General features: G+C 35.5%; 1 protein-coding gene across 1 annotated transcript; it reads left to right on the top strand.

Moving 5' to 3' along the window:
* The first annotated feature begins 339 nt into the window (after window positions 1-339).
* Window positions 340-13222, top strand: LOC109032464 (uncharacterized). Its single transcript, XM_019044610.2, has 6 exons — window positions 340-577; window positions 2447-2490; window positions 3184-3304; window positions 4178-4230; window positions 5958-6012; window positions 6474-13222. The coding sequence occupies exons 1-6, from the start codon at window positions 553-555 to the stop codon at window positions 9944-9946; spliced, it is 3771 nt and encodes a 1256-aa protein (XP_018900155.2). The 5' UTR covers window positions 340-552; the 3' UTR covers window positions 9947-13222.
* Window positions 13223-14985: the final 1763 nt, after the last annotated feature.

Below are 14985 nucleotides of genomic sequence, written 5' to 3'. Positions count from 1 at the left end.
ACTGTACACTTTTTGAAGATTTTATAATAATATGAAATGCAATAAAATTATTCTTCGGCACCGCGATGGTTTTTTTTAACTTTATCGCTTCTGGTCGCAGGATTCGAGTCCTGTCTTTCAGCAGTGAGCAGAGAGCTGAATGTTTTAAATCATCGTGAAAGGCAGGAGAGTGGGATCAGTTTCGGAAAATTTATTTTTTTGTAATTTGTAAACTAGATCGATGCAGCATCACCTGAAACCTGAACCTAAGTATGTGCCCTGACGAGGCCACGCAGGGCCGCTCAAGCCGCACGTCGGACGGTGTGAAAGTACCTTGCAAATTCAGAAACAACTCAAGTTGCGCGGTTGCGCCATGCGCCATCATTTTTCAGTTTTCTAACCTATAAGTAAATTCCAGACTTACTTGAACTGATTTTGACTACAGTTCTGCGATTACGATAATTAGAACTGAGTTGTGTCGTGTACACTTCACTTCAATCTCGTTATTAGTTTGGTAGTTGTAAATTAAGTAAATTACTTAAATTTTTAAAAAAGCTTCATAAAGTTGTCACCATGCCAGCTGAAGAGAAAACATCAGGTATGACACTCCATTCAATGAATCAAAAAATCTTTGACCATTTTCAAATCCAATCCTGCACACTCAGTATGGAATGATAACTAGAGCATATGTTTCTGAAAATTCATGGATGCGTTTCTCTCTCATTACCTCAATTATTGAGCTTACTTTCATTCCTTAGCTCATTCAACTTGCATATTGTAATTTTCATTTTGCGCTTTGACATTCTATGAAATATCAGCCTCATTGCTCAGCTCTTGTTCCATTTTAGAAAATATGTTCTCTTGTTTCGCCCCACATGATTCCTAAATACTCCGCAATCTCGTTTTGATTCCTCAGCCACACGTAGCCATCAAGCAACTGAGGACCTTACCGATCAAACATCCTATACCCATGTTAACGGCGCTAAGATTGTGCATTCATTCAGCTATTTAGTCGGTAGAGAGCTGTGAGCTTTGTTTTGCAATTTGCCTCAAATTTTCCTTCTATTTTCTGAATATTTTGGCAGAGAAATTTATAATGTGGGTGATTTCATTACTTGGAAAAAGAAAGGAAAAGTTGCCCAGTTTTAGTATCGTTGACATGGGTACAAACTGTTCAGTCAGGAAGGTCCTCACCTGTTCTGGATGTATCCATACTATGTACTCCTGGAGTTACTGTACTGAGTCGAAGAATGATTCAGAAGCTCCAGGCGCTTATGATAGTGCTGTAAACTTCTCAAGTTTGCCGTGAAAAGCTGTGGGAAGAATGCACTGCTCTCGTTGAATTCAAGTGCTCTTCTATGCTGTCTTCATCATTCCTGGTAGGAGCTGCAAAGCAATTAAATAATCCCTCAGTTTATATTAATACTCTTACCCACCCGAACGAGACTGGCTTGGATCTGTAGCATGTATCATCATGGAGAGACTTCAGGCAGGCGGGTGCGGTGTCTTCTACAAATCACCACTCAGAGGTACTTCAAGATATCACCTCCAGCTTTGCTGGACATTGTCATGTAGCTCATACCTCTTTATGAAGTGGGTGATCTGATATGATGATTTGAATATGTGCCTGGCAAGACAGACGTCCATTGGACTGTACATTAAAGACTTTAACTTGACTACAGTTGCAAATCCAACTTTTATATCCTCATTGCCATTTGATGTATCCTGTGAACCAGAGAGGAAGGAAGACAACATGGACTTGGGAGAAACAGATCATTCATCATTGATTCAGTCAAGAGGCACAATTTACAACTAAGTACGTACAGCGAGATTGGAGGAGACATCTTGGATTGCCTTACTGATGGAAGCTATGATTGGTGGAGGACATCACACCCAGCAGTGTTATAACTGGCAGCAGAACCTCCTGAGTCTTCATTCACGAGTCTGATAAAACTATGGATATTATAAACCTATAGTTTTGGTGGCGGTGTTTAAGTTTCCTCATAGCAGCTATAACAGATCCACGTTCAAGGTTTTTATCTCAATATAACAATTGAATTTCTACCGAAGTATATATTGATTGCTGACTTTGCAATCAATATTTTTACTTCCTTTTAAGTAATCATTCTACCTTCCTCTGCAGTGAAGTGGCACCCGAACCAAAGCTTATTCCCACCAGCTCTGAACCTTTGAAATGTTTAATTTGTCGCTAAAAAATGTTATCCAACATCTTTCCCTTAGAACAGAAATCTAAGATATCTGTCAATCATGTAAGTCAGTAAGGTTGAAACTTTAATTCACAAATACGCTGAGATAAACCTCAGTCAACGATTGGAGCATTGTGATTTTTGTTTCTCTTAGTCAACTCTTTACTAAAATTTATTCAGGTATACTGCAAGTTTTTTGACTCCCCAGGAAAGCTTTTGCTGTAGCTTGCTAATTATTATGATTTCTTATTTTTCTTCAGGCAAAAAGCTGTCTAACAAAGAAAAGAAGAAGTTGAAACTAGAGGTAAGATATTCATCCCATTTTCCATGTTGCAAGTTAGACACCATTACTTACACAGAATGGATATATCATACAGAGGGTACCTCTACTTATATAAGTTCGTCAATTACATACATTATCTAGTAGATATGCATGACTACTTAAAGAATGCATACCTACCTCAGTATCCTTTGTTGCAAATCTCCTTTCTTGTTTAATTTCAATGGGGAACAAAGCAACAGTTTTTCGGTAAAGTTCCTGTGAATTTTTTCCTTTAAATATTTATCTAAAATTTCCAAGAGACATTATGGATAGTTTCCTTTAAATTAGAAGCATCATAATCAAAGAGTTTTAAACATTTCAATTTAAGGATGCATTTTTGGCTTTGGCCATCTATGTTCATGCTTTCTTCAAACCTGCCTTTGTCTATAAATCTTTTCTGCTTTATAGAGTCCATTTAATCATCATAGTCTGCGTTTGTTGACCTGGGCCATTATACATCTCCTTGGATTGATATCCTGCCAGACAATTAAACATATTATTTAAAACGTTGTTGTTCAAATTCTGACATCTAGAATACGCAAGTTAATTAAGTAAATTTAACTGAATTTTTGTGTCTGTCACAGACTATCTTAACAACCATACTAGATGCAGCATACTCTCTGAAACCTGTCTATTGTTGATACATAATTTTAAATGATTTTTTTTTATATAAAGGAGGAATTTGACACTAAGCCAGCAAAGTCGAAGAAAGGCCGGAAACATGATGACTCAGACTCAGAAGTAGAAACATCTCAGAAACCAGCAATGAATGATGATGAAGAAAGTCAAGCATCGGGTACGGAATTCCATCATTTCCCCATTCATGATATTTTTTAAAAAAATAATGCAAATTACCTAACACAGAAGTTATCTTTCTTCTTTTTTCTTTATTTTTTGTTTCTCTTAATTGACCTGAAATATTCAATTCTTAAAGAATTCAATAACTTGTAAAAAATGCAAAAGAATTTGATCTAGGACAGGTCTATCTGCTTCATCAAGATAGTGCGGTTGAAAAGTTTTTTGAATCATTTAATTTTAAATTGCTTCCTAAAGATGCAGAAGCTTCTTGCCCAAAAGGGGGAAAAAGTGTCAAGTTAATGGCATGTAAGTATGTCCTAAAGTTGCGAGTGACAGGACCAGCCAAAAGTTCACAGCCATGTAGATTAAACAGTCAACCGTAATGGATCCATTGCACCCTTTTTTTAAATTCATCTTCTGAAAGTTATTAGTACCCAATCTCGTAGGAAATTGTCAGATTTTTCCAAATCCTAGTTTGCAAAGAAATACTGTTTTGAAAATGCCGAAAATGGGGCCTGTTTGATGAGCCAGGCGGCGGAAGGACGTCTGCTGATTGGCTGAACTCATATTCAGGCATCGCCTTACTAAGTACGTCAACTCGACTATCAGCTTTTAATTTGTGGAATTTTCATTAGCTTCTCCCCCTCCAAATGATTTTTTTAACTTTTTAATGAACTTGTTTGCTTGTTCACCAAATTATTTGTAAGTTGAAAAAATCATACAACAACCCCCGAAAAATTCCATGATACCAACCCATTATGCTTGCAAGGAGATCATTTCTTTTGGAGCCCACAATGCATCAATACCATGCCAGCTTATGAACAGAACTCTGTCTTGAATAACTTCAATATGTTAATCCATGGTGTTTCAGGCAAACCTCAGAAGAAGTTATCTGCCAAAGAAAAGAGGAAATTGAAGAAAGGGGTAAGAGCTCATGAAGTTGTTCTACTATTTTTTTAACCTTTGCCATCAGGCCTGAGCTCCTGAGATTTTTGTTTCTTCATTTATAAATTAGGTAAAACAAAACCAATCAGATGAATGATCTCTTATCTGGTCGATACTGCTATCAGCTATATCTGCAACTTGGTTATGACAGATTACTGTTACACTTATTGTCATCACATTTCTCTCTCTAAAAATGCAATTTGAAATTAATAAGGAACATTTATTTCCACCTGTATCTTATTTACCTCCATGGCCCAAGGAATGCTAGGACAGTCCGTGCGCAGATCCCTTTGCCTGCTTGGCTGCTCAGCCACCCCTTACCTTGTGGAGTTTTGCCTTGATGGCAGTATATGCATGAGCCCAGCATAGGTTAGGAATCGAAAACTGCTGAAAAATTTTACTTTTTAATATTTTTTGTAGCATTTTTGCCCATATTAAAAATAAATTCATTTTTGTGAGACTTAAAGATTTAAAAACTGATGATGAAATAATAACAGAGGCGATGTAAGTATTCAAGATATATCTTGATTAAAATAGGGGTGTGAGCGGCGGTTTTGGAGACTTTTGTTCCAGCATGGGGGAAGAAGCAGATGACATTACTTCTTTTGTAAACAATCTGCATGCTTTTTGTTAGAAATTAGTTTAAATGACAGACCACTTCATCCCCAGTTTATATTGCCACATACCTTATTAATTTGAATGACCACCACAACGGCGCTATCATGTATAAACGTGGCGAAGTCTGAGCCCAAGAATACTCAGGGGTAACCCCTGGAGGGCAGAGCTCAGAGCCCAGGATTCTCGAGTGCAGGGCTGAACAGGTTAATCCTTAAATCACATGGAAATTTTAAAATTTTTAAACAATGATCTCCACCTTCAGACTTTTTTTTTTCTGTTATTTTGGTTGATGAATAAAAATTATTGGTACTTACCCTGAAATTCAGAGAAAAATTTAGTCTTTACTTTTTCTTGATGAGGTTTTTTTACTGATTTAAAACTAACAATTCAGTGGTATACCTTTAAGGTCTCATTGCAGAAAATTGAAAAGACTTAAATTTGGTCAACGAAGTTCAATGTGAGGTCTTAAAAAAATCCTAGTTGCTGGAAGAGGAGCCTATCAACGGCTAAAGTTGAAAAACGCGTATCTCAGATTGCAACAATGTTAGTCTCTGCTTATGTTTTAATTTAGAGGAAAGTTGGATGTTCTTTTTGCTAAAAAGGACTATGTGCCTAGGGTTTGTGTGCAACATAGTTCCTTTTAGCATAAATTCGCCCAATTAATCAAAAATTCCCACTGAAGTTCTCTGGAAATTTGCCCCAAAATTAGGAGGGGGCACTTAGCGTAGTTTTTCTTGAAGAAAATAATACATCACCAGAGATTTTTAAACAATGCCCTGCAGATATGCATTTTTCACACTTAGTCATTGAAGTAGTGTTTTGGTATCCACCAATTCTAAAAATGGTTAGATCTCTTCAGAATTTGTTGGATTTTCTCTGGATTTTCTCTTACGGTCTAAATAAGAACACAGAACAACGCCACAATTCGTGCACAATGTCACATCTTTGTCTGTACATAGTAAAAATCTTAATAGAAAACTAGGTTGAATGATTGTTAACTGTACTGAAATTTAGGATTTTTGTTTAAAAAAGCTACACAATACCTCAGCTCTAATTTAAATTTATCTTACTCTCTTTCATTTTCACAGCAAATGGATGATTTCAATGACTCTGATTCGATATCTTCTTCTCTATCTGGAGTTCGTAAGTATTACAGTCATATTGTTTCTCAAGAAGGTTTGAATCTATCTGGGTTTTTTTTGCAACTGTCAATGCTATTATTCACCGCATTGTTTGTTCATAGTTAGGTTATTGGGTTCCAAAGTTCTTTAAGTTCCTGGGGTGCTCTCAAAGCTGGAAGTTTTAAGCTTTTAGTCTCCATGTTTTTCAAACATAAAAAAAAAAATCTAAATTGCCAGAAATGTCATCAAATACCCTGATTTCTAAGTGCATTGCCAAATAAACAGCGTTGAAATATACATATTCAATATAATTTGGATTATTTCCAAATCATTGTCACAACCTTTGAAAGCAAATTATGTTACATCTTAAGAATTGTTACCTTTTCTATTTCTCTCACACAAGTATTGAGGACTTCGAATGAGCATTTCCTACTAATTGTAAGACTAGGAACATATCCATAATAAGCTTTTTCTTTTTTCCAGAAAAAGCTAAAAAATTGTCTGCAAAAGATAAGAAAAAGTTGAAAGATGAAGAAGGATTCAGGAGTAAGGAGCATAAACCAACCAAAGGAAAGAAAAGAGATGATGATAGTGACTCAGACTCAAACATCAAAAAATCTAAGTCAGGAAAATCAGGTAATGTTTTTGCATCTTTTATTGAGTCAGATGAAGATGAGCCTGTTGCAAGCTTAGCTCCCAAAAAGTCCAGTGCCAAAGAAAAAAAGAAAATTGAGAAGAAGAAGAAAAAGCTAGAAAGTGACGATGAAAGTGATGATTTTAGCATCAGTAAAAAAGATTCCGATGAAGATTCAAGCGCAACGGACCGCATAGGAAAAATACCCAAAAAACTAACAGCGAAAGAGAAGAAAAAGTTGGAAAAAAAGAAGAAGTTGGAAGAAAGTGCTGATGAAAGTGATGATATAGATGTCATTAAAAAAGAGAATTCTAAGAAAATAGAAGAGTCTGATGAGGATTCTGATGATTTAAAACCCTCGCTCAAAAAACTATCTGCCAAAGAAAAGAAAAAGTTAGAAAAGAAGAAGAAACAAGCAGTGAGTGATGATGATAGTGATGATTTGGATATCATTAAAAAAGAAAAAACTAAGAAAGTGGAAGAGTCTGATGAGGACTCAGATACCTCAAAACCTGTACTTAAAAAACTATCCGCTAAAGAAAAGAAAAAGTTAGAAAAGAAGAAGAAACAAGCAGGAAGTGATGATGATAGTGATGTAGATATCATTAAACAAGAAACTGCAAAGAAAGCATCGGACTCTGACAATGAAGCTTCCACTAATGTAGCGCCTAAAAAACTCACAGCAAAAGAAAGAAGGAAACTGGAGCGGAAAAAGGGATGGGAAGAAGAGGAAGAGGAACAGGATGAGGATGAAACAAAACCCAAAGAAGAGAAAAAAGTAGAGGATGTCGCAGAAGAGAAAGGTGGTAAAAAACTCAATGCCAAGGAAAGAAGAAAGATGGAGCGACAGAAACAATGGGATGAACTCGGTGAAGAAGACGAAGAAGCAGAGAAAAAAGATGTTGAAAATGTTGAAGATAAAGCTGAGTCCAAACCTGTTGAAGTGATTGAAGCAGCAATTGAAAATCTGCAGATAACTAAAGGAAAACAGAAAGAGAAAAAGAAGAAAAAAGACGGTGGTAAAGAGAACGAACCTGATGCAGAGTTAAGTAGCAAAGAATCCATTAAAAAGGATGAAAAAGTTGAGAGTAAAACGGTGAATGATGTCGATGCATTGAGTGCAAGTTTAGATAGTATGCAGCTGAAAGCTAAGGAACCCAAGAAACTGTCCGCCAAAGAGAAGAAAAAACTAGAAAAGAAAGAGAAAATTGAAGCAGATTTCAAACGGCAGATGGGATTACTTGACACCGAAGAAGGGGAGAAGAAAAATGATGATGAAAAATTAGAAATCAAGGAAGATGCGAAAAAAGTTGAAGGTAGTGAAGCAGATGTAAATGAAGAAAAAGTCGAAAAATCTAAAGAAAAGAAAAAGAGTAAAAAAGAAGTGAAGTTCAGTGAGCCCCAAGAAGATCACAAAGATGAAATAGCTGAAGAGGAAGCTTCCAAAGACGAACCTGTTCCTGAAATTTCAGAGGAAAAAGGAGAGAAGGAGAAGAAACTCACACACAAAGAGAAAAAGAAGCTGAAAAAAGAAATGGAATATCAAAAAATGATGGAGTTAACAACAAAGAAGGGTGGACAAGGTCATAGTGAGTTAGACTCAAACTTTGCTGTCTCCCAATCTTTAAAATCAGCTAACCAATTAGCAGCACTTGAGAATGCTGTAGATATCAAAATTGAAAACTTTAGCATATCGGCCAAGGGAAAAGACTTGTTCACAAATGCAACGCTTTTAATTGCTGCAGGCCGCAGGTACGGTTTAGTTGGACCCAATGGACATGGTAAAACAACATTACTCAGGCATCTTGCGACTCGAGCTTTTGCAATTCCGCCAAACATTGATATTCTTTATTGTGAGCAGGAAGTCATTGCCGATGATACATTAGCATATGAAGCTGTATTAAAAGCAGATGTCAAACGAACAGAACTTCTGAAGGAATGTAAAGAGCTGGAAGAAAAAATTGAGAAAGGAGATTTGGAAGCACAAGAAAGGCTAAATGAAGTATATGAAGAATTAAAAGCAATTGGTGCGGATTCAGCAGAGCCACGAGCACGCAGAATTCTAGCTGGTTTAGGATTTTCACGAGCCATGCAGGATCGTCCGACCAACAGTTTTTCGGGAGGTTGGCGAATGCGTGTCTCTTTAGCTAGAGCTTTGTTTGTAGAACCAACTCTTTTGTTACTTGATGAACCTACAAATCACTTAGATCTTAATGCTGTAATTTGGCTGGACAACTACTTACAGGGCTGGAAGAAAACTCTCTTAGTTGTCTCTCACGACCAAAGTTTCTTAGATAATGTTTGTAATGAAATTATTCACCTAGACATGCAAAAACTATTCTACTACAAAGGAAATTACACAATGTTCAAAAAAATGTTCGCGCAAAAGCGGAAAGAACTAATTAAAGAGTACGAAAAACAAGAAAAGCGTATCAAGGACTTGAAAGCTCATGGTCAGTCCAAGAAAGCTGCAGAAAAGAAACAGAAAGAGGCGCTCACGAGGAAACAAGAGAAAAATCGTAGCAAAGCACCGAAAGCAGACGACGAAGACAAACCCACAGAATTGTTGCAGAAACCAAGGGAATACATCGTTAAATTTTCCTTCCCAGATCCTCCTCCTCTCCAACCACCTATTCTTGGTCTTTACAACGTAACTTTTGCGTATCCCGGCCAAAAACCACTCTTCATTAATTGTGATTTCGGTATTGACCTTAGTTCTCGTGTTGCTATCGTAGGTCCTAATGGAGTTGGTAAATCTACGTTTTTGAAACTTCTTACCGGTGATTTGGAGCCAACAAAAGGTGAAGTCAAAAGAAATCACCGGCTTCGAATTGGAAGGTTTGACCAACACAGCGGAGAACATTTAACAGCTGAAGAGACCCCTAGTGAATATTTGATGCGGCTATTTGATTTGCAGTACGAAAAGGCGCGCAAAGCCTTAGGAACGTTTGGTCTAGCGTCACATGCTCACACAATCAAAATGAAAGACCTTTCAGGAGGGCAAAAAGCACGAGTAGCTATGGCCGAACTGTGTCTAATGGCTCCAGATGTTATAATTTTGGATGAACCAACGAACAATTTAGATATCGAGTCCATCGATGCCCTGGCAGAAGCAATTAACGAGTATAATGGAGGAGTTATTATCGTTTCTCACGACGAACGTTTGATCCGAGAAACAGAATGTTCACTATGGGTCATTGAGGATCAGACGATCAATGAAGTCGATGGAGACTTCGATGACTACAGGAAGGAGCTGTTGGACAGTTTGGGTGAAGTCATCAACAATCCTAGTATCATTGCCAACGCAGCTGTTGAACAGTAAATTTAATCCAGTCATGAGGTTCAAAAGTATTTTTTCCTTGAAAACTTTTAAGAAATGTCTTTGATTGAAACCTCAGAATGATCTTGTGTCAACCCTAAAAGTAAGGAAAGCAATTATCAATACCTATCCCTACTGCCTCCCTCTCTCAAAAAAATGGTAGAAGATAATAAGTAATGTTGAAAAATTCCAAGTTTTAAAGAATTTTTCAATGCTTTCTTACCTTTTTTACCTCATTGTGTAATAATGAATTCATTTCAATAATTTTCGGCATATCTCTCCTAGACTGGTATTTTCTTAATCTCCCTGCTGAAAATATCAGTGAGTGTTTGGTTTTTCCTCTTAAGATGTACAACTGTAATTACCTACCAGAAACTCAATCCTCACCATTGTTGGTCATTTAAAGCACAGAATAAGTCTTTTACTTCAAGCAGTTCTGCTACTATTTTTTGTTTATTTTTTTTTTTTTATAATCATTAGCCGTACTACTTTTCAGCTCTCTCAATCCTATTAAGAGTTATAACTCTTTGCTCCTCTGTTTTTAGCTTAGAATTCGTAATTCGTCCTGTAATTATTATAATGAGTCAATTTTTTCATCTTATGACTTTTTTTTGTGTAACATTCTTTGTTACGGAATATATTTCACTGTCAAATAAAATGAGATTAGTCTAATGGGTTAATCTATTGAATAGGAAATTTATTTTATCTGATTCTCAATTCTCATAGAAAACTGAAAAGGATGACGTAGAGTTTCAAAATTGCAACTCTTTCAAAGTCTGGAATTCTAATGCTTATCACCATGTATCAACGATATACCAATGTATTACAGACTTCCCGCTGCAAGAAAATTTTTTCAAAAGACTGGAGTGTTACTGTCAAAACGAAGTTAGGAGCTCTTTAGGTCAATTTTATGTTTAATTTCTTGTAGATAATTTAATTTAAAATGTATTACTGTATTCATAGTTCTATTTCTTTTTAAGTGAGAATTTGCACAGTATATTTTGTCATACTCCTAAAGTTTTCAACATTGATGTCAGTATTTTTTACTTTCTCGCTCCTCTAGCGGGTAGAGGAAGTATTTAATTTAATTGAACAAATAAGTTTCAAATTTCAAAGTTCCATCAAAATATGAACCAGAGCTAAGTAAGAGTTTGCTTATTTTAGTTCAGATATCACATATTATTATAATTTTATTTCTGAATTAAGTGTTTAATTTAAGACTGTTTTCTTGTTCATGCTCAGTGGATTTGTCCATCCGCTCTTAAATAATTAGAAAATGAGGGAGGACAGTCACAGAAATTTTCTACAGACAGAATACTTAGGTTGAATTGATTGCAGCAAGCAAAGAAATGTTACTTTCGAAATACAAACGTTACTTGCCATCATTTTTCCAGTCATGAGGAGGCTTTAGGTAAAATCAAGTAAAATCGATGATGAAACCAGAAAATATGTATCCGGATTGCGGTGTTTCAACATTTCTGTTTCAGCTTTACTTTTTCAGCATAAAACTGTAATATTTTTGCATCAAATTCTCATGAATTATTCTTTGAATGCTGAAAGAAAATCGTTTTAATTTATGAATATAAAATTATTATTTTGTCTGAATTAAAACTGATTTTGCCAGAAGTTTTCAACATCATCAATCAAGATTCAAGCTTCTCGAGATTCACTTTCAAATTATGACAAAACCGAGTCAACTAAGTGCCTTCTTTTGTGCCAAGCATCATTATTTAAAATTATTTTACTACGGATACGATCTTTGGGTGACAGGATGGTAGATTATTACTGGATCCACACTAAGCTTCTGATAAATCAATGCTCTGATTCTCCCTCAGAATATTAATGCAATAGTTTGTATGGAATGAAGTGAACTATAAGGGTCATCAATACCACTACCTCTAGCCAGGTAATTAACAATTTTTCAAACTAAAAATTAGCATTCCCATCGGCGCTTTTCCAGACTCAAATTAAGACACCCAGCATCCTCTGCTGAGGCCATGGAATGTAGTTGATTTTTGCACACAACTTAAATCTTGTTTGCAAGAAAAAAAATAAAAACTGTGAGAAGGATTGTTCAACAGTACATTTTTAGGAATGAATCTACAAGGAGTCGACCCCAAAAAAACAAAATAATCTTAACAAGGAAAAACATCAGATTTGTAATTTTACAACGTTTATCGCAGAGTTTTCAATATATATTTTTTCAAATTCATGCTTATTAAAGAGGAGACTGACTGTCGGAAACTAAATTTATTATTCTATATGGTCATTCTGACGAGGAAAATTCTTCTCCTCTCAGTACGAAACCTTTTTGAGACTTCACTTGCAACTGTGGCTATCAATGGTGATTTTCTGTTAATCTGCAATGGCGTATGCTTCTGTAAACTGTAAATCTTCTCTTGAAGTGTTGAATGTTTCTGAAATTACTGTGAAACTTGCTGATACTTATCTAATATGTAGGGGAAAAATGTCTTTTGGCGTAGAATAGCTTCCACATCCAAGACTAATACTGCCGTGCTAAGGAAGAACGCCGTATGAACATTCGAGAGTTGCCAAATTTCCTTCCATAAAATGTTCATTTTTAAGGAAAGTTATGAATATTTTTTCTTTAAATTTTCAAAATCTTTAGGTTAAATTGTGAACTAAATTATCTGAAAAATTCGGAGGAAAACATTGATAAATCTACCCGTAAATTTGCGTTTTATGGAAGGAAATTTGGCAACGCCTGAAGGTTCATACGGCGTTTTTCCTGAGCATGGCAGAATACCTTTAGATTGGAGCAATATACATTATACATACCTATGTAAACGTTCCTCATAAGCTCCAAAATAAAGCTGTTGTTTTTAGAATCAAAGCTTGGTCTCAGGCACTACTGATTTTGGTAAAAAAAAAAAAAAAAAAAAAAAAAAAAAAAAAAAAAAAACTATACTCTTTTTGTTAGAGCAATTGTGTTTTCCTCACAAGCAACGTTATAATAGTACCAGGGGTCTTAGAACCAGTGTAAGGAGAATTGTTTTGGTTATTGTCATCATCACGAGGTTACCGAAACAGGAACTTTCTCCTCTTGATAATCATCTTAAGGCTGTGTTCGAACACTTATTTTTGTTATCTTGCTTGTTTCAATCAACATTTCAGATCATGATGAAACTGAATTGGAATCAAACATTGAGTTACGTTCCGTCTTACTCTGTAAAATAAAAATTGGATAGATAGTTATTTTTTGTTTTGTAAGAATAACCTGTTCATACTGTAAAAATAAAATTTTGTTATATTTATTTATTTAAATTGAGATCATTATTTCCTCCGAATGTTTTCATTTTAAGTGCTCAAGCTTGATCCACTTCTCAGGCGAACAGAAGGTGAAAATTGAAATACATGTACCCAGTTTACAGATTTTTAAAATTGTCTCTGTTCTCAGTTATTGGAGAAAAAAAGTTGGACATCACACTCTGAAATTTCACTGATAAGACCGTTTAAAATGAAGAAAAATCAGTAAAAATTGCAAAAACTAGTGATTTTTCTGTACTGATGTAAAATGTGATGATGAATCCGCAAAAATGGTAATCGAGGTATGTGTTTTTCAATTTTCATACCGGTGTTTGATGTAAGCTCATCATTTCTTGTCGGACAAGACAAATTCTAAAGCATAGTATTTTTTTAAGAGTAAAAAAGAAAATTTCTTATAGGCACAGTAGTATACTATTAGGAATCCAGTATTATTGCAATTCTATGGACATCAAAACACTTTCTTGACATATTTTCCCTCATAATTTTTCACTCATAGTGAAACTTTAGCCTAGATTCAATATGTTTTGCTCTCTTAAAGTTCAGGCTCACAATGAAATCTAACTATATTGTCATCAAACTAGACAGGCAACATTTCAGCAGCAGCGTGACCAGTTATAGTGGGAAATAAATTAGGTACAGCAATATTGCCGCAAAAATATTGCTGCGTTGTTTCTTTGCAATGTGGAAACAGTTGTATAACACATTTGGGCCAAAAATCTTTTTTTAACAATTTGTCATTAAGAAATTTTAAGAGAACATAATTTGCGGAGATGAGGCTTGAGGCTGTTGGCATGTGTAGTCCTCATGACTCCTCCCTCTCCCCAATGTTGGCTTTTTTTTAAAAAATTAATTCCTCAACAGCAACTGTTCACTAATATCTACGGTGAAAAAACAAAACCTTGTTTTCTGAATGGTTTGCAACTTTGCACATGCGGTCATGTACATAACTCTTTCAAAAATTAGTGAAATCGATGAAATTACTCAGTTGTGAAAATTTCTTCGCTGTCTGAAAAATATTTTATGAAAATTTTGAGTAACACAATTGGGTTGTTTCTCTACAAAATATAAAAGTGGAACGAAAATTTAGGAATATACTCAGGTTGGTAGGTATACAGCAATAGAGATACCTACGTGGTTTCCAAGTTTTAACATAATTATGCTGAGATCAAGACAAAATTGGACATGATTGCAAGGCTTTGGGATGAAATGTGGATATTTGACGTAAGTATGAGTTCAAATGGGGAAAATTTTGATTTGTCGACATTATATCTGACAATGAGGAAATTGGAGGAAGTTATTAAAAATCAGCTTTGCCCAGGATATTTCTACCGATTTGCATTAGAGGCATCATATTTTGAGCATTTTTTGTCCGTGACAGGGAAGTCATACTCATTCCTCCGCTGCACTTTAAAAGTGACATTATGCCAGTTCTTATATAATTAGGGGATTTTTTGAAATTCTACCCCTCCCTCCCAAATTTTCTCCTCTCAAGTTTTTCTTTCTTTGGACATTATTAGCTCCCCTTAAACTTTACTCTCAATTAAAAATAGTATACTCCGTGAATTGATTTGAAACATGTTTAGGTACTATCTCGAAATTGCCGGGAATTTTCCGGGCAACAGCGGAAGTCGGCTCAATCCCCCTCCCCCCTTCCTAACTTCATGCTTTGCCGCGTGTTACATTTTAATGACGTAAGATGAATTTCAAGCTCTGATTGGTTATTGCTCTCTCTGACTGATAAGGATTGCTTTTAC

This window comes from Bemisia tabaci, chromosome 2 (assembly GCF_918797505.1).
Source record: "Bemisia tabaci chromosome 2, PGI_BMITA_v3".
In the NCBI taxonomy this organism is placed as follows: Eukaryota; Metazoa; Arthropoda; class Insecta; order Hemiptera; family Aleyrodidae; genus Bemisia; species Bemisia tabaci.
Note: the sequence above shows the minus strand (reverse complement) of the source record. Positions and strands in the feature narration are given on the sequence as shown.